An 18,262-nucleotide genomic window follows, 5' to 3' on the forward strand; every position below is an offset into this window, starting at 1 on the left:
AACAACTTAGCCGAACTTGACAAGTTGTTGGTAAAGCTTAAAAAAGTCCAACTGGAAGTGTCTTACTTTAATCAATGCCTGAAACATAAAATTGTGCCAAAAGGTTTGAGGCGTTTTCAATATCCAACGGGCCTAGAACCTGGGTCTCAGTTTTACCTGGATATTGTGGCACTTTTTGACAGACAAGGACTGGAGTTAATTAATTTAATGTGTAAACATTATACATTGTCTGCAAATGATTTAACTAACACGATTCGTGAGTTGGATGAAAGAATAAAAATTGATTCAGAGTTTTCACATTATAAATATGAATACAATAGACTTTTTACTAGCATAGATTCTTATCTATGCAAGTTAAAATCTAATAAAATAAGAAAATTGGACAGAGACTTGAAAGCTTACCAAGAAGGTACAGCGTATCCAAAACCTTCACTAGCTCAAGCCAAACAAGGACTTAACAACAAAAAGTTTGGCCAATCTAGAGCTAATAATTTTAGTGTTAATAACTCTGATACATCCAACTTGTATGCTACTGACTCTCTTAATAATGATGTTTTACAACGTGACCCTGTAACTCCTTCCTTTAATTATAATGACAACGTGCAACAAGACAACCGGACTGGTCGTTATAATTTGAGATCTAACAACGCTAATTTTTTAGGAGCAAGACAGAAACAACCGGCCAGACATCCTGGCCAAAAGAAAAAATGAAAGACCAGATTTTCCAGGACGTTTTTGTTGAGAAAGACTTAATTTTGGATAAAGACTTGTTAACACCAGTTGCTTCTGATGTTGTTAGTGATTTTAATCTCAGTTCTACTAGTACGGTGGCTTGTTGTGATGATACTGTTTTTCATTCTGTATTTACACACAATTCTGAATGCTTGGTTGATACTTCTAACATACCTAAATTACTATATAATGTTAAGGGTGATTTCACAGTATATAATTTTTCTAAGTTATGCATCCCACCTGAGTTTATTGAATTACTTTCTAAAGGGTTTACTTATGTACCTCCACAAAGAATTGATATAGTTAAAACTATTAAAGATCTAAAACTCTTTACTAGAAAATTAAATTTAAATTTAATTATGGGTAATTCTTTATTTAGTGAAGTCAACCAGTTCCGGATACCTAGTACCTATAACCCTCCGCTTCACCCTTTACTGAAACTTTTTGAACAAATGTGTGAAATTGACATACGCAATATTAGTGGGTTTAGGAAAGTTAACAGTATGGAACATTAGAAAGAGAAGGAGTGTTTTGATTTTGTGAGATTAAATGACATACGGGTTTGTAAACATGATAAGGGAGGTTGAGCTGTCATTTTTGACAACAGTGACTACTCCTTCCGGATTCAGACTTTATTGAACTCCCCAGCCTACTCTGAGAGTTCCCTTTCAGAAATTAACAAGGCTTATACTTTGATCAAAAATTTGATTGAAGACATGTTCATTGAAGGAAGAATTACACAAAGCATGTATGATTATATGTTCACTTCATACCCGCGTTTTCCTTGTTTGTTTGGGTTACCTAAGATTCATAAAGACCTTACGAACCCCCCTTTGAGACCATTAGTGGATAGTAGAGGGTCCTCAACTTATGCCTGTGCTAAAGTAGTGGACTCTATTCTACAAAAATATTTGGGTAACTTCAAACAAATTTGTAAAGACTCTTGGACGTTTTTGAGAAATATGAACGAAGTTAACTTTAATTCTAATTTTAATTTTTTAACAATTGATGTGAAGGACTTGTATACTTGTATCCCCCACGACATAGCTATAGAATGGATAGGTGAATCTTTAAACCAACAAGGTTGTGTCCACAGTGAGGTGGCCATGGTAACTGAGTTATTGGAGATAATTCTTGACAACAATTACTTTATGTTTGAAGGCAATTTTTTTCTACAAAAAATTGGAGTTGCCATGGGCTCACCCTGTGGGGCCAGTGTTGCGAACACTGTGATGGCACACTGGGAAAATGCATATATTTTGCATAATAGTATGTTTAAGGATCGTATTATATTCTATATGCGTTTTCTTGATGACATCTTTATTTTGTTGGACGGGGATCTATCTTGTGCCCTTCACTTATTGGAATTTATTAATTCTTCAACTTCGTTCTTAAAGTTTACACACACGTTTGATACAACATCTATTGCATATTTAGACATCTTGTTAACAAAGGACACTACCCTTAATATGTGGGCAGCTTCAATTTATAGAAAAAACACTTATTGTAACTCCTTGTTACACTTTTCTAGCTGTCATCCTAGATTTCAAAAACGTTCAATTATTAAAGGCCAGCTTGTACGTGCTGCCCGCATCATTACTAATGATGATGTTTTTATTAATGAATGTAATTTCATTAAGGATTTGTTCCTTTGTCGTGAGTATCCCGAACCTCTTTTGAATGGACTGATTGTTGAGGTTACGAGTAAACGAATGTCTCGTTTTTACACCCCCATTTTGAACAAAATGATGGTTCCCTCCACTATAACACCTACTCCAGCTATCCCTGTCACTAATACGTATAGTATTTCATTTATAACATCGTTTAACCTTAACAGCAACGATTGTTAGAAGAAATTAACAAAGAACTGGAATATCTTGAGGAGTGACAATAGTGTATTTGAGAGTGTTGGTGACAACCCACGAGTGACTTACAGAAGAGGTAGAAATTTAAAGGAACTTTGTGATAACAAACATGCAAGTCTAGTTAAGACCCCAGGCATGTATAAGTGCCAGTCTTGTAATTTCTGTCCCTTTATTTTAGAATCTGATAGATTTCTGATTAACAACGTCCAATATTGTTTAAGATTGAGGAATAACTGTAACTCAACCATGGTGGTCTACCTTGCCTTATGTCAGTCTTGCCCTGCCTTTTATGTGGGCAAGACTGAAAGAAAGTTGCGGAATAGAATTTACGAGCATCTTTATGCAATTAAAAAACGAAAACTGGAGAACGCACTAGCTAAGCATGTACATCAATATTCTGATCACAGTTTTAAGTTCATTATTATAGATCAAGTTAATCTTAAATTAAGGGGTGGGCCAATAGGGCTTAGACTTGAAGAGCTTGAGCTAACATGGCAGATCAGATTGAATGCTTATGTCCACCCAGGGTTAAATGAAGGGTGTAGTATAAGCAGCCTGCTCAAGCTTAAAAGCCTAGTTCGTTAAAATATTTATATATTTATAAATTAAGTTCATATATGCACTTCTTCTTGCTAGTGTTATAAAACTTTCTATTTTTTAGGATATATTGTGCTCTATTTGTGTCATTTTGTGTATTTGGTTGTTTTGATTTTTTAGACTACTAAAAGTGTATTATTATTAGGTTGTATGCTTTTATGTGATGATATGACTTTAATTATGGGCGTTTCTGTTTGTTTAGAGATTTTTTAACTGATTGGTTAACATTGAATTTCCTTTAGTATTTAAAATGACTATTGTATTTTGCTTATTGTCTGAAGTTTATGCATTTTATAAACGAAAAGCGCTTAACATATATTTGAGTGTGCCTCCTTGCTTTCACTGCTTTGATTTGTGTTTTCGATAGTTTGTTTTGCCTGTGTGTTTTTATTTGATTTGTTTTCTCAGAGATTGTTCTTGAGAACAATGTTTTCACTTTTTGCGATGAGATGTATCTACAGAAACATGGCGTAGCTATGGGCACTTCGTGTGCCAATAGCTACGCCAATATGTTTCTTGCCCATTGGGATCTTAATATGTTATTCCCTCTTACACATTTTAAGGAACATGTGTTATTTTATTGACATTTTGTCGATGATTTGTTTTAGTTATGGCGAGGGTCGCCTGATGACTTGGTATAATTTTATAATATTAATAGTTTAACTGACTGTCTTAAGTTTACTTACAATTGGTCTTATACTCGCATCGAGTTTTTGGACCTTTATATTGAAAAGTTGGATGAGCACACAATTAATACAGGTATACATTGTAAGACATGTCATAGAAATGCCTTCCTTTTCAGGTCCAGCATACGCCCTGGTTATATTTTTAGAAATTTAATCAGAGGACAGGGAATGATGGCCTCTAGGTTAAATCCATTTTCGGATGGTTTCCAGCATGAGCTTGCTGGCTTGCAGAAGAAGTTATTGGACAAGGGGGTACACTGCTAGTGAAGTCAGCAAACAATGGTCAGACCTCGAAGATCTGAGGCTAACCACAGCAAGACCATATTTTGGACCTGCCTTGGAGGCAGGTTTAGTCACTGGTCTAAATAACACCATGAATAGAGTTAAAATTCCCATTTTTCACAAGCGACTACAAACAGGTTACTGATCTTTTTGAACAGCACTGGCCCATTTTACAAGTTGATGATGACATAGCTAGGATAGTGGGTGATATTCCCAAGTTTAGATTTAAGAATCATAAAAACTTGAGGAGGCTTTTGTGTTATGACAGGAGTTCTGTCAATACGACCTCTGTTATGGGGCACACTATGCCATGTGGTACCTGTAATTTCTGTAAGTTTATCAATACATCTGATGTTTTCTGTCATCCAGACCTTCGAAAAGAGTTCTTTTTTAAAGCAGAAGCGAACTGCATGACCCCCCATGTTGTTTACTTAGCAGAGTGCACAGCCTGTAGTTCTTTTTATGCTGGCAAAACCAACATGGTGCTCCATGACAGAATGAAGGAGCATATATATCATATTGGAAAAAGCTGTCTACATAATGCACTTTCAAAGCATGTGTTGGAACAGGGTAACACTTGCACTTTTAATTTCAGGGTCATTGAAATTATTCACCCCAGTATTAGAGAAGGTGATATTCTGACACATACTGAGCATAGAGAAACCTGTTGGATTGTTGTACTTCGTGCTGACAGAGGAAAAGGCCGTAATGAGAGAGCCTCTATTCAAGAAAAGAATGTTACATAAATGATTTTTGTGACTATATGACACAGGATTTTGTATATCTATTTTTGCACATATATATTTATATGTTTATACATTCTTGTTCGGTGCAGTTCATTTTAGAGCATAGCATTATGTAATCATTTATTTATAATGTAGAATATGATGCAGTACATCATTTACCATATATATATATATATATATATATATATATATATATATATATATATTTTTTTTTTTTGGTTTGTTTCTTGTCATTAGATAGGTTTTAGTTTAGCTATTTCTGCATGCATATTTCAGTATTGCCTATTTTCCTGCTTTGCTATTTGAATGAATGAGCATTCATTTGTTTTAGATGAATGATTTAATTAAGTGCCTGCTACTTGCTAATTTCTTAATTACATTGAACAGTTCTTGATTGGATGAAGTCTTGATAATATGTGTATATATAGTGTGAACCCTTTTAGTTTGTATTTGGTCTGAAGAAGCTTTACTGCAAAAGCACTTACCGATTTTTTATTAAACCTGTGGATTGTTTTTATTACTTGAAGACTTCTTGCTTGGTTTTTGGATTCCTTGCCATGATGAAAGATGAATGATTTTATACAGCATTACTGACGTTTGTGCTTTTATACAGCATTACTGACTCTTGTGCTTTTACTTCTTGCCTGGATTCTGCCTGGTTCTTTCTGTTGCTTATGTATATATTTTATTTTTGCCAGTTATTCTTTAGCATCGGAAGATTTACCTCTTGGGCTGCTGGTTACAGTTATTACACTACTTTGTATTTAGAATAAGGGCAAACATATTGTTCTCCGTATCGTATATTTTTATCCCATTTGAAGATTCACACCTCTGTTAGGTTTATGATCACAGGGAAGACTGACATTTTGCATCCTTTACCTTGGCCTTGACTGAAAGGTTGCTTCCATTGCTAAGTGATGTCATCCAGTTGACTAGTACAATGTGTTGCCTTTGCCACCCAAAATCTAAATTAGTTGACCAGTGCAGTCAAGGGAACTCCTCTATGAAACAGGGGGTATTACTTCTGGTGCATGCTTCTGAAGTGTATCCTTGGCAAACAACTATTCATGACCGCGTATTGTCACTGTACACCATCGGAAAGCAGTACAGTCTGCACCTCCACTTCAGAAAGAGTACCTTTTAAGGAGGCAGATTTTCATTGCATTTTGTCTTTTCATTTTCCTTTTGCCTGTCACACTCGTTCTGCATTTTGTGTGCCGAATGGGCTTTATCATAGGTTTTATATGAACTGCAATTGTCCCCTTGATTTTTGAGTTAGCACTGTGTTCAGCAATATGAGGCCCATTTGTTGTTTGTTGCCTTATTCCGGTAAGGATTGCTTTGCTACTTTTCTAAAACCTAGAATATGAAGGCAGATAAATAACTCATGGCATTCCCAATGTGCATCTTTATCGTATGTCCCTGTTTTCAAAGTAGATAATAGTACTGAATATGGATAGCTTCTTTAAAATGGTTGTGTTAACTAGATATAAAATATGGGCTGGTGACGAAGCACAGTCCACTGGTTTATTTATGTTTTCTTATTTTTCTAATCTCTGTTGTAGGTTCCTTGCTCGCTGTGAGAATTTAAGGGCACCTGAAGGCGTAGTGACAAACTTGAAATCTCTATCATATGTGCATTCTGAAGAGAGAGCGAAGCTAAGTGCTAGTGAAGCAAAACTGCATGCAATAGAGGTAAGTTAGTTGGCTGCAGAAGTACATTTAGTGTGAATGCTACTTTCATCTCAAAGGATAATTTCTGAACCATTTTTCACGATTAGATTTTATGTTCAAGATTAGTAGTGACACCACATTATCTAAGCACTTGTACACAACATATTCTTTTTTTTTTTTTTTTCTTTTGCTTGTACTCATCTCCTATTTAAATGTAGAAATCAACTTGCCATTTATTTATGAAGTTTAACACTTGTTTAATGATAAAGCAACAATTGAGGTTAGCGATATTGCTATCATGTTCAGGTAAACGTAAGTTTGTAGAAGTACAAACTGGAAGAAATTAATTCAGAAAAAAAAATCATTCCTGAGACATCTACTGGTAGCCACAATTTGGTTTTGTACTGCGGTAATAAGATGTTTAATAAGTGACATGTAACGTAAGGAACTTGTCTTCCTTGTTGCTTATTATTTTCCTAGAAAGAAGTCTGGTACCAGGTGCCAACTTTATCAGTGTTGCACCCACATATTCAGTACTGATAGCTGATTAAATTGTATTCTAGTTCTTCTTGCCAGAAAAGGTTGGTCAAATTTTCTGGAAGGTCTAAGTGAATTCGTCAAAACTATGCAGTTTTTGCCTCAAGTTTTCTTTTTTTTTTTATCCACTTCTTCATAGGTTCATAGATTTTTAATTAGTTTACAGCTGGGGAGACATTCGAGAACTTCATACACATCACCCAGTGCTTATGAGAGACCTACTGTGTTCCTCACATATTCCATGTGAAAATTTGTGATCACCCTTCTGGTCATTCAGACTGGTTGTAAAGTTTGCTCAGGAAATTCTCTTGCTTTATATGCAAGAAGAGCTTGATGTTCATGTTTCACTGTTGCAGTCATTACACTTGGGTTATCCTGCTGGCAGGCTACCCACAGTCGGCCTGAATTCCAAAGTCCTGGTCCGGTGTCTGTTGCTGTCACCTCTTTCCTGACTTCAGTGCGCCAGGGGTATATAAGATGCAGCCAATGCCATTTTCTTCAGTCTTTCTTGCCGTGCTGTGCTCGAAGCAAAAGCAGTTCGCAAGTGCCGGTCGGCCGACTCCTGAGATTTTCGAAATTGGATTTCAGATCCGAAGTCTTCAGTAAAGCTAAGTACCCCGTTGGGGAAACTTTTCTTGCTCCAGACCTATGTCAGTAAAAGTTAACAATTGTATTTCTTGTGGGAAGCAAATACCTCATAAAGATTTTCATTCTTACTGTATTCCTTGTCTAGGCCCTGACCATGACGTTGCTAGTTGTTGGTTTTGTGCTAGATTCAACCAACGCACTATTAAGCGTCGGTTTGATTTTGCTTTACATTACTTTGGCCAAAGGTTTAACTATATAATGCCGTCGGAACAACCGGAGTTCATAAAAAGGGCAAGGACAAAGAAAAAGACAGGCATCCGAGGTCCAAAACCGAAGACAAAGCCTCCTCTAGGCCAATCACCAGTTCGCCGGTTTTCAGTGAGGAGCTTTTGCAGCCCCTAACACCCGCTACCTCAGAGCCACAGGCCGCCTCTGACACCCACGTGGAGACAGCTAGGCCTCTGGAAACTCAAGGTATTGGGCCTACGGAAACAATTCCCTCAGATGGGTCTGGAGCTGCTGAGCAGGCATCAGCTTCTGAGGGTCTTTTCAGACCTACACAGCTTACTATCAAGACCACTTCAGCAGCTAAGGCAAAGTCTAAAACACCTTTAAAGACAAAGAAACAAGTACAGCATTCTCTTGGACAGTCATGCATGCCAAAGAAACAGATGCTCAAAATGGCCGAGGACCTAATTACTTTGATCAGGGGTTCCCATCCCCCTCCTGATAAAAGGCCTAGGCAAGACACTGACTATGACTCCTCTGACCAGGTTTCTATTTCTTCTGATTCCTCTTCAGAACAGGGATATTTTCTTCCTCCCTATGAGGACTCTGATGCTGAAGAATCTATCCCTTCAGCCTCTCCTCCTGAGGACTACTCTTTTGGGGAAACCCTGCACACCATGAGAGAACATTTCCATTGGGAGAGCTAGGAATATTCAGAATCCAAGAAAAGGCTCAGAGACTTTATTGCCTCAGCACAGGCCTCTTGCTATCACCCTTGTACTAGATATTGTTGATGATGTTTTTTCTGTATCCAGTTTGACTCCTGATTCTTTACCCCCTGCACCAGTTAAGCCAGATAGGTACTACAGGGTTCCAGATTCTCATATGTTTCTTTATAAAAACCCTGCTGCTGATCGATCCTGAAACTATTTCTCAGGGTCCCAAAGGGGTCAAGGCTTCCACTGCAAAAAAACCCTGTTCCCTCTGATAGGGATTCTAGAGCACTAGACAGGTGGGGGAAGAAAGTTTACACCTTTGCTACTTTAGCTGTAAGGGCTTTAAACTGCCAGTTTCACATGCTTAAATATCAACAATCCCTAATGTCTTTGCTAAAACAGAAAATGCTTACAAGCCCTGAATGTCCTGAGAACAAGGAAATGCAGGGTTTATTGCATGCAGCTGAACAAGTGGGAAAGCATACTTTACAATGTGGTTTTGATTTATTAGCGGCTTCTTGCAGAGCCGCAGTTACAGGTTCTGTCATTCGAAGGCATGCTTGGTTAAAAGAACAGAGTTTACCTGATCATGTTAAAGCAAAATTATTGGATGCTCCATTACAGCATGATACTTTGTTTGGTGTTAAGGCAGAAGAGGTGTTAAAGAAAATGGAGGATAAAGCAAAATCAATGCAGACAGTAAAGGATTTCTTACAGGTTCAGCCACCTAGATTTAGCAGGAACTGGCCTTCTAAGAATTGGTCCTTTCCAGTGTCAGGCCACAAAGAGGCAGATACAGACGCCCAAGAGGCAGATCTCAGCCCCAAAGCTCATACAGCCTTAAACAATGGAGTGCTTCAGCCCCCAAAGGCGGAGAAGACAAATCACAACCTTATAGGAAACAGTCCCAATGACTTTCCTCTACTAATGCCAAGCACTTACCTTTTGGCAGTACCCTTAGGGGGAAAACTAGGACTTTTCTCACAAAATTGGCACATGATCACCCAGGACAAATGGGTACTGAATATTGTTTCTCAGGGTTACAGGTTCCACTTTCACATGCTACCAAGGTCAAAAGGTATGCCAGACCTGCCACAAAATCAATGGGCAGAGGCACAAAAACAAATTTCTGCTCTCATGGACATGAGGGCTATTCAAAAAGTACCACAGCAAGAACAGGGGCAAGGATTTTACTGAAGACCTTTCTTGGTACCCAGAAAGGACAAAGCCTGGAGACCAATACTGGACCAGTCTATTCTAAATACTTTCCTGGATGTTCCAAAATTCAAAATGTTGCCACTGCAGCAACTTCTACCCATGCTGGGCAAGAAGGCTTGGCTAGTTACTTTGGACCTCAAAGAGGCATACCTGCATGTCCCAATCAGACAATCTTGCAGAAGATACCTCGGATTCATAGCTGGCTCAATGCATTACCAATTCTCTGCACTGCCCTTTGGCTTATCTACTGTGCCCAGGGTCTTCACAAAATGCCTGGCACCAGTAATTGCATTTTGCAGACAAAAAGGACTTCAAATATATCCGTACTTGGACGACTGCCTTATTCAAGCAGAGAGCAAGGACATGCTACTAAAGCATCTGGAGTTTGTAAAAAGATTACTAATTTGCTAAGGGTGCGCAGTAAATGAAAAGAAATCAAAACTAGTGCCCTCTCAAGAGATAATATTCCTGGCTGCAAGCTTAAATACAACTGCCCAGGTGGCTTATCTCACACCAGACCAGCAAAGGCAACTGACTCATTACTTTCAAATGATGGCAACAAAGACCCAGCTACCTGCAAGAAAAATTCTGCAGGCTTTGGGCTTCATGGCATCGTGCGTCTTGCTAATTCCATATGCAAGACTGCATTTGAGGAAGCTACAGTGATATCTAAAAAGTGTTTGGACTCAACATTGCCACAGCCTGGAAACAATAATAACTATTATTCCCTGCCTGCAAAAGGAGTTTTGATGGTGGGCACTGGCCTGCCACCACAACAAGGGACAGCCTTTAACTTTACCCACAGCCAGGCAGACACTAACAACAGATGCATCGGATTATGCCTGGGGGGGCACACATGGCAGGAAAATGTATTCAGGGCACGTAGCCCGTGGACCAAATGCATCTTCATATCAATCAAAAAGAGATGCTAGCTGTACAGAATGCCCTGACAGCCTTCAAGGATCTACTACAGCCAGGACAACTATTACTAAAGACGGACAATACTACAGTTATGTGGTACATAAGCAAGGGGGCACACATTCCTACCCCCTCTGCAAGCAAGCCATGACTTTGTGGAACACAGCACTAACCTATCAAGTACATCTGCAGGCACACTTCCTGCCAGGAAAGAAAAATACTCTGGCAGACGAACTAAGCAGAAACCTCATGGACCCTCACGAGTGGAAACTAGATACACAGGTCTTCAGCATGATAACAAGGAAATGGGGATGCCCAGACATAGATCTTTTTGCCTCCCCTCACAACTGCCAACTACAGAAATTCTGCACAAGGACTTATCACTCACAAGCATGGAAAGTGGATGCTCTATCATTCAGCTGGAAGACCCTAACAGTTTCTGCCTTTGCACCACTGCCTCTCCTTCCCAAGGTACTCCTAAAAGTCAGACTAGAGAAGCCAAAAATGATTCTGATTGCCCCAGACTGGCCACGCCAGCACTGGTACCCAATCCTAAAGAGCTTGTCTCAAGGCCCAGTCTGGACTTTACCTCAAATTCCTCATCTTCTGACTCAACAAAACAGTCAGATCATGCACAGCCAACACATAACCTTAAATCTGGCTGCATGGCAAATAATATAGCCACTCACAACACACCTCTCTCTAAAGCTGTTATGGATGTCATTTTGGAAGCCAGGAGGCCCAGCACCAGGAAATCTTATGCAGCGAAATGGAAGAGATTCTGTGCTTGGAACCAGGCGCAAGGACTTTAACCACTTGTTCCAAATATTCCTCAGATTTTCCAATACCTAACTGAGATGCTGGACAAAGGTCTATCCTTCTCATCAATTAAGATACATGCCTCTGCCATTTCAGCTCATTACAATACGGAACCTCCTATTTTCTCACATCCACTGCTAAGACAGTACCTCAGAGGGGAAAAAACATAAGACCCCCAAGGAGAGCACCGATGCCTACATGGGACCTCAACTTTGTCTTGGAAAAGCTCATACTGCCTCCTTTTGAGCCAGCCAATGCAGCTGATATAAAATTCTTATCATGGAAAACTGCTCTCCTCCTAACAATAACTTCAGCAAGAAGAGTCTCAGAGTTACAGGCATTAATGGCAATGGAACCTTTCCATCATTTTTCATCCGGACAGGGTTTCTCTAAGGACAAACCCAACATTTATGCCAAAGGTCGTATCCAGTGTGTCTCTTAACCAAACCATTAATTTGCCAACATTTTATCCAAATCCCCAGAATAAACGGGAGAGACTTCTGCACTCTTTGGACATACACAGGCAGCTACGCTTCTACTTGGACAAAAGAAAAGCTTTCAGAAAAACTGAGCAACTGTTTGTAGCATATGCTGCAGGAGGTATTGACTGGAAATTGTCCACTTTTATTCAGCATCCTGTTGGGTTGTTTGTAATAACTTGTTGCAGTTAAACTCTTTTTTCTAGAGGCTCCTTTAGCTGTTTAAAACATTCATTTAAAGGCTCACTGCTGCTTTTCAGGTGTGAGAAACATTTCTGCAGTAGTTGGTGGCTTTGCAGTTGCCCGCCCCTAGTGTAAATTTGATCTGGGACCCTCCTCCCAGTCTAGTGTCATTACCTCATTCTATCCAGTACAGGGAGAACATTTGAGAAGGCCAATCAGCTTAGTTTCTGATAATCCTTTCTCTCTTTCCACTTAAATTTTTTTTTATCTGCTTTTACTGTATTTATGTTTCTTCCTACTTTATTTTGCTTTTGCGTCATCTTAAAAGTACTCAATTGTATTTATTACTGCTTGGTGTAACTCATTCTAAGCCTTTTAGTTTAAGCACTTGGGCTTCAGACCAGTTGTTTTACATTAAGAAGGTTTGTGGCCTGCACTGTGGTGGCAGGACAGGTAGCTTACATCCTTCTAAGTTGGGAACTGCTGATTTGAGGGCTCAGTGTCTGTTATTCTAAAAGTGTATTAGTTCTGGTTTAAGCACTTGGGCTTCAGGCCAGTTATTTTACATTAAGAAGGTTCATGGTCTGCACTCTTGTGGGAGGAGAGGCTGGACTCTGCCCTTCTGAGCTGGGAATTTCTGGTTAAAGGCTTATAGTGCCTGCATATTTGAACGGTTTCTTACTGAAATTGGTACACCTTGTTTGCTGTAGCATAGACTAGATCCAGGCCTGCTGAATCTAGCTTTGTTTGTATGCTTGTTGTTTGTTTGCTTATTTCCCTGAAACGCTAATTTCACCTAAAATGCGGCTTTTCAGCGCTTCTGTGGATCCCTAGTGATATCTGCATTGCTTACTGTACTTATTTCCTTGTTTCACTTGAAAGAAAGTTACTGTTTGTCATTTTTGCATTTAGGTTACCTGTAACACATTGCATTTAAGTTACCTGGCACTTGCTCACTAAGTCAGCACTAAAAAATTAAAAGCACTACACCCTCACAAACTCCCCTTGAGTACCTTGTTCCCCATTGGCCCTTTTTTTCAATTATAAAGGAATTCCCAATAATATTCTAGCATGTCCAAAGGTCAGTTGTCAATATCCTCTCCGGTCCAGCTGGTGAATCTGGGAATTTTGAGGCAATGTTACAACTGCCTCATGTACACAGACAACCCTCTCCTCCCCCCAACAAATTCCAACACATGTGAGAGATGCAACCATATAGCCAAACTGGAGGCTAAGCTCTCTCAACTCAGTACTGGCGTAACCAGTCAGGAGGAGAAGGAAACCACACTCACTACAATTCCAGTCTCACATAGACCTACCACGACAGCAAACCAAACACAAAAACATACTTGGAGGCTCTAAATAAAAATCTGCCTAAGCAGCAGAGACCTCCAAAGCAGACAACCAAGCAACCGCTACCCTAAAACAAAACACATGCAACACATAGCTCACAAAGCGAGTGTGCCGAACAGTCACAGCCCTTAAGGCTAAACAGCACACCTGATACACTTGTAATAGGTGACTCTATCATCAGGCACACTGACATCCCGCTCACCAGGCTGAACAAGAAGGTCACTGTGAGCTGCCTGTCGGGCGCTAAGATCCGCCACATAACACAAGCACTCAGGTCACTCCAAGGCAAGTACAAATATGACTCAGTCATTGTCCATGCTGGTGTGAATGACCTGAGACGTACCTCCCTGGACTACATGAAAAGAGACATAGAGGAGCTCTCTGAACATGTAGCCCAGGCCGGTATGACCCTGACCTTGAGTAGCATCTTGCCCTCACCAAGAATGATGCCACAATATGAAGACAAGATGATCAATTTCAACAATTTGCTTAAGTATTGGTGTCATTCAAAGGGGATCCAATGCCTGTCAGCCTGGGATGACATGCTCGACAAGCCACTATGCTTCGCTAGGGATGGCTTACACCTGTCACCCCTGGGCTTTCGGATATTGGCAAAGGCTCTTGCTACCCCCATAGTGCCTTTTTTAGGCAAGGCTCAAAAGACAAACCCACCTCCATAGGTATCACAAGGGATAAGAAACTAAGAGTAATGCTACTCAACGCCAGAAGTCTAAACCTCAAGATGCACGCACTCGAAACTCTTTTTAGCATGGAGAACATCGATATCTGTGCAGTAACAGAAACCTGGTTCAAGGCTCCTGAGAGCACCCCAGCACTACCAGGTTATACCTCATACCATGCTTTTCGGCCCCAAAACTTGGACCGAACCACAAAAGGAGAGGGGGAGTATCAATATTCTTCAAAGATACCCACACCTCCAGGTTGGTGGCACAGCACGAAGCATCAGAGACTATCCATGTGCAACTAACAGTGGGTAAAACTGCCTTCCAGTTTATAGCCTGCTACAGACCACCCTCCCAAACCCAGGAACCCCACTCGGCCTTCCTGAGAACACTGGAAAATATGAAGGTCTCTCCAAACACCATTATATTGGGCGACTTCAACTACCCAAACATAGACTGGGAGCATTACTCTAGCTCCAACACCCTAGCCCAAAGATTCCTAGAATTTATAAACTCAAATGCTATGGAACAACTTGTTACCACTCACACAAGAGGGGAAAACATACTGGACCTGATCATCACCAACATGGGGACCCTATGCTCCAGACCAGAAGTGTATCCCTCACTGGTAAGATCAGACCATAAACTAATCTCACTGGATATTCACATCCCGACTCCACCCCCAGCCCAGAAAACCACAGTGAAAAACTTCTCCAAAGCAAATTTCACACTCCTCAAAAACCGAGGTGGAATCCTTCAAAGCCCCCGGGCCTGTGGAAAATACGGCCCAGACTGCAGAATCCTTTATAAACACCTTCAGGAATGCATGGATCTTGCAATCCCAAATAAAACCAAGACCCAATCCTCCAAAGGCAGACGTCCTGTCTGGTGGACCCCAGCCATAAACAAACTATACAATAGAAGGAGGAAGCTACTACATGATAGAGCAAAATCCCAAAAAGGGAAGGCATCTCTGGTCAGTATTGGCAAAAAACTACGGGCACTCATAAAATCGTCTAAGGCCAGCTTCGAGAGAAAAATTGCACAGGACACTAAGGATAATCACAAGGCTTTCTTTAGTTATGTTAGGAACCTGGGTGGGAATTCCCAGATATGCTCAGAATTAGTCCAAAATGACAAAAAATACACCGAACCCACAGACATTGCCAACATCCTAGCTGACAGGTTCAGCGCAAACTCCGCCCCACCAAAAGGGCAAATATCTATCCCAGCAGGGTGCTGCCCCCCTGACATCTCAGATGCTCAGGTAAGAGCCACCCTCTCCAAAGCAAAAAACACAGCTTCAGTGGGACCAGACGGTGTCCCGGGCTGCGTCCTACATGAACTCCAAGAAGAGCTAAACCCAAACATAAAACTACTGTTCAGTCTCAGCCTTACTACAGGATATGTACCCAAAGAGTGGCGTACAGCAACAGTGGTCCCTTTCCACAAAGGTGGTGCCTCAATGGATCCTGGAAACTATTGCCCCATAAGCCTCACTAGCTTGGTCTGCAAAGCTATGGAAAGGATCATCATGGACCTCATAAATAAAGATATTGGGGACCTACAGACACTGGATCCTACCCAGTTCGGCTTTGTTAAGGGCAGATCCTGCCTCTTAAACCTGGTAGATTTCTGTGAAACAGTCACCAAGGCCATTGACGAGGGGAAGGTGGTCCACACAGCCTACCTGGATCTCACAAAAGCCTTCGATACAATACCCCACTCAGGCATTATAGATAAGCTCACTAGCTTAAATATAAACCCCTGTGTCACTAGATGGGTTGCAAACTGGTTCAAGGACAGAACCCACATGGTTAGAATTGCTGGAGCCATGTCAGACTCCAAACCAGTTACAAGTGGCGTCCCACAAGGCTCAGTCCTGGGACCTCTCTTGTTCGGTATATATTTCTCGGAGGTACAGGCCAACACGGAAGGATTGTGGCTGACAAAGTTCACAGATGACTGCAAACTGGGTGCCATGATCGACTCTCCAGCCGACACAAGCATTCTCCAAAAGGGCCTCATAGAAACAGACAACTGGTGCCAGAGCCATGGCCTCAAGCTAAATGCCAAAAAGTGTATAGTCATCCCATTTGGCAAAAACAAGTGCCCACAAATTACCACATAGGTGGTAATCCATTAAGTACAGAAGAAGTAATTAGGGACCTGGGGACCCAAGTTGATAGCAATCTCTCATTTGACAACCACGTGGCCAAAGTGGTTAGAAGAACATTTTATATAGCCCACCTAATCATGAAGGGATTCATATCTAGATCAGGGGAGGTCATCGTGCCTCTTTACTCATCCCTCATCAGGCCCATAATTGAGTACGATGCCCCTTTTGGGATGTACCTTACCAGACACCTGCAGCAACTGGAAAGACCCCAAAAGTACCTCACCAAGAGGATCAAAGGGCTCAAACAGATGCCATATGCTGCCCGATTAAAGAAACTCCAGCTCTACTCAGTGGCATACCGCCTGCTCAGAGGCGATCTGTGCCTGACATATAAAGCCATGTCCAACCTGGAATTAATGGACATGCTGCACCTCAGAAAATCCAAATCCCATCGAGCTACGCTCGAGAGACTTGAACCTCAGCACTGAAATAAATAGGACATGCTGGAGGGACAGATTCATAACCCAGAGGCTCCCTTTACTCTGGAATAAAATCCCAGTCCAGGTTAGGCAGAGTCCCTCATTGACTCTCTTCAAGAGGAATCTTGATGAGTGGATGGGAGATCATAGGTTTACCCCGGGTATCACTTCTGTGTCACTGTTAGACAGAGGCACAGTATACTAACCTCGAAAAAGGGCATAGCAAAATTAATTTAAAATGGGTGGCGAAAGCCAAACACACACTGGCTAGGCTTATAAATGCCCTAGGGCAGATAGCCTTTCCTTGTGATCATAGGTTCATACTAGGCTATCTCAAAGCAGACTATTTCAAAATGGATAGGACACTGCATTCGTTTCTGCTATGCACAGCATGGCAAGTCAGTGCCTAAGAATATTAGGCCACATTCTACCAGGGCAGCAGCCACTTCAGCAGCCTTTCTCAGAGGAGTACCAACCAAGAAATTTTGGAGGCTGCAACGTGTAGTTCAGTGCACACTTTTACCAAGCATTATCACTTATCTCTTTACTCTGAATCTAGAGCAGGCTTTGCCACTGCAGTTCTGCAGGGCCTCATAGCCACTCCTAATCCTATTTAGACCCAGCCACCCTACCTCAGCTTTGGGATTCAACCCAAGTGTAATGACTGCAACAGTGAAACACGATGAACATAGTACAGTTGTGTACCTACCATAAATGTAGATGTTAGAGTGTATTCACTGTTGCAGTCCAGGTTACCCACCCTCCATCCCCCTTTCTTTGCTGGGACTTACCTATACTTCTCTATCCTATACAACCTATGTGGTGTATTTGTTTGTAGATGAAGGTATTGTTTTTATTTTACTGTATGTTTTTATAAGCAATATGTATTGCCTACCTTCTTGGGGGCACCTGACATCTGGGGCAAGAAAAACTGAAGAAAATGGCGTTGACTGCATCTTATATACCCCTGGCACACTGACGTCAGGGAAGAGGCGACAGCAACTGACGCCGGACTAGGACTTTGGAATTCAGGCCAACTGCTGGTAGCCTGCCAGCAGGATAACCCAAGTGTAATGACTGCAACAAGTGAATACACTCGAACATCTACATTTATGGTAGGTACACAACTGTACTTTCCAGAAACAGGAAGAAGTCTGGGTTGGGTACCAGTCGCACCATTTGATGATGATGAATGTGATAGTATAGGCTTAGGTTTCAAGAGCTAGTTTTGCTTTACCATGGGTTCTGTCAAGGTGGAGTTCAAGGAGTACTGGGTCATTGCAGCATGGAAGGCTAAGTGGAGATCCCCCTTCAGGAAGTCTGTAAGACTTAAGTAGCGGGACAAGGCTTTAATTAATCA

At 41.0% G+C, this 18,262-nt stretch overlaps 1 protein-coding gene across 4 annotated transcripts in view; it reads left to right on the forward strand.

The window, feature by feature from the left end:
- CENPQ (centromere protein Q) overlaps window positions 1-18,262 on the forward strand; it is a 1,051,590-nt gene that overhangs the window by 778,626 nt on the left and 254,702 nt on the right. For all 4 annotated transcript variants that reach the window (XM_044084066.1, XM_044084063.1, XM_044084064.1 and 1 more), the window contains one exon: window positions 6,474-6,603. In XM_044084066.1, coding sequence (XP_043940001.1) covers window positions 6,474-6,603 — 130 coding nt within the window. The remainder of the gene's footprint in view (window positions 1-6,473; window positions 6,604-18,262) is intronic.

Source organism: Protopterus annectens, chromosome 9.part0 (genome assembly GCF_019279795.1).
Source record: "Protopterus annectens isolate FY-2018-M chromosome 9.part0, PAN1.0, whole genome shotgun sequence".
Lineage (NCBI taxonomy): Eukaryota > Metazoa > Chordata > Ceratodontiformes > Protopteridae > Protopterus > Protopterus annectens.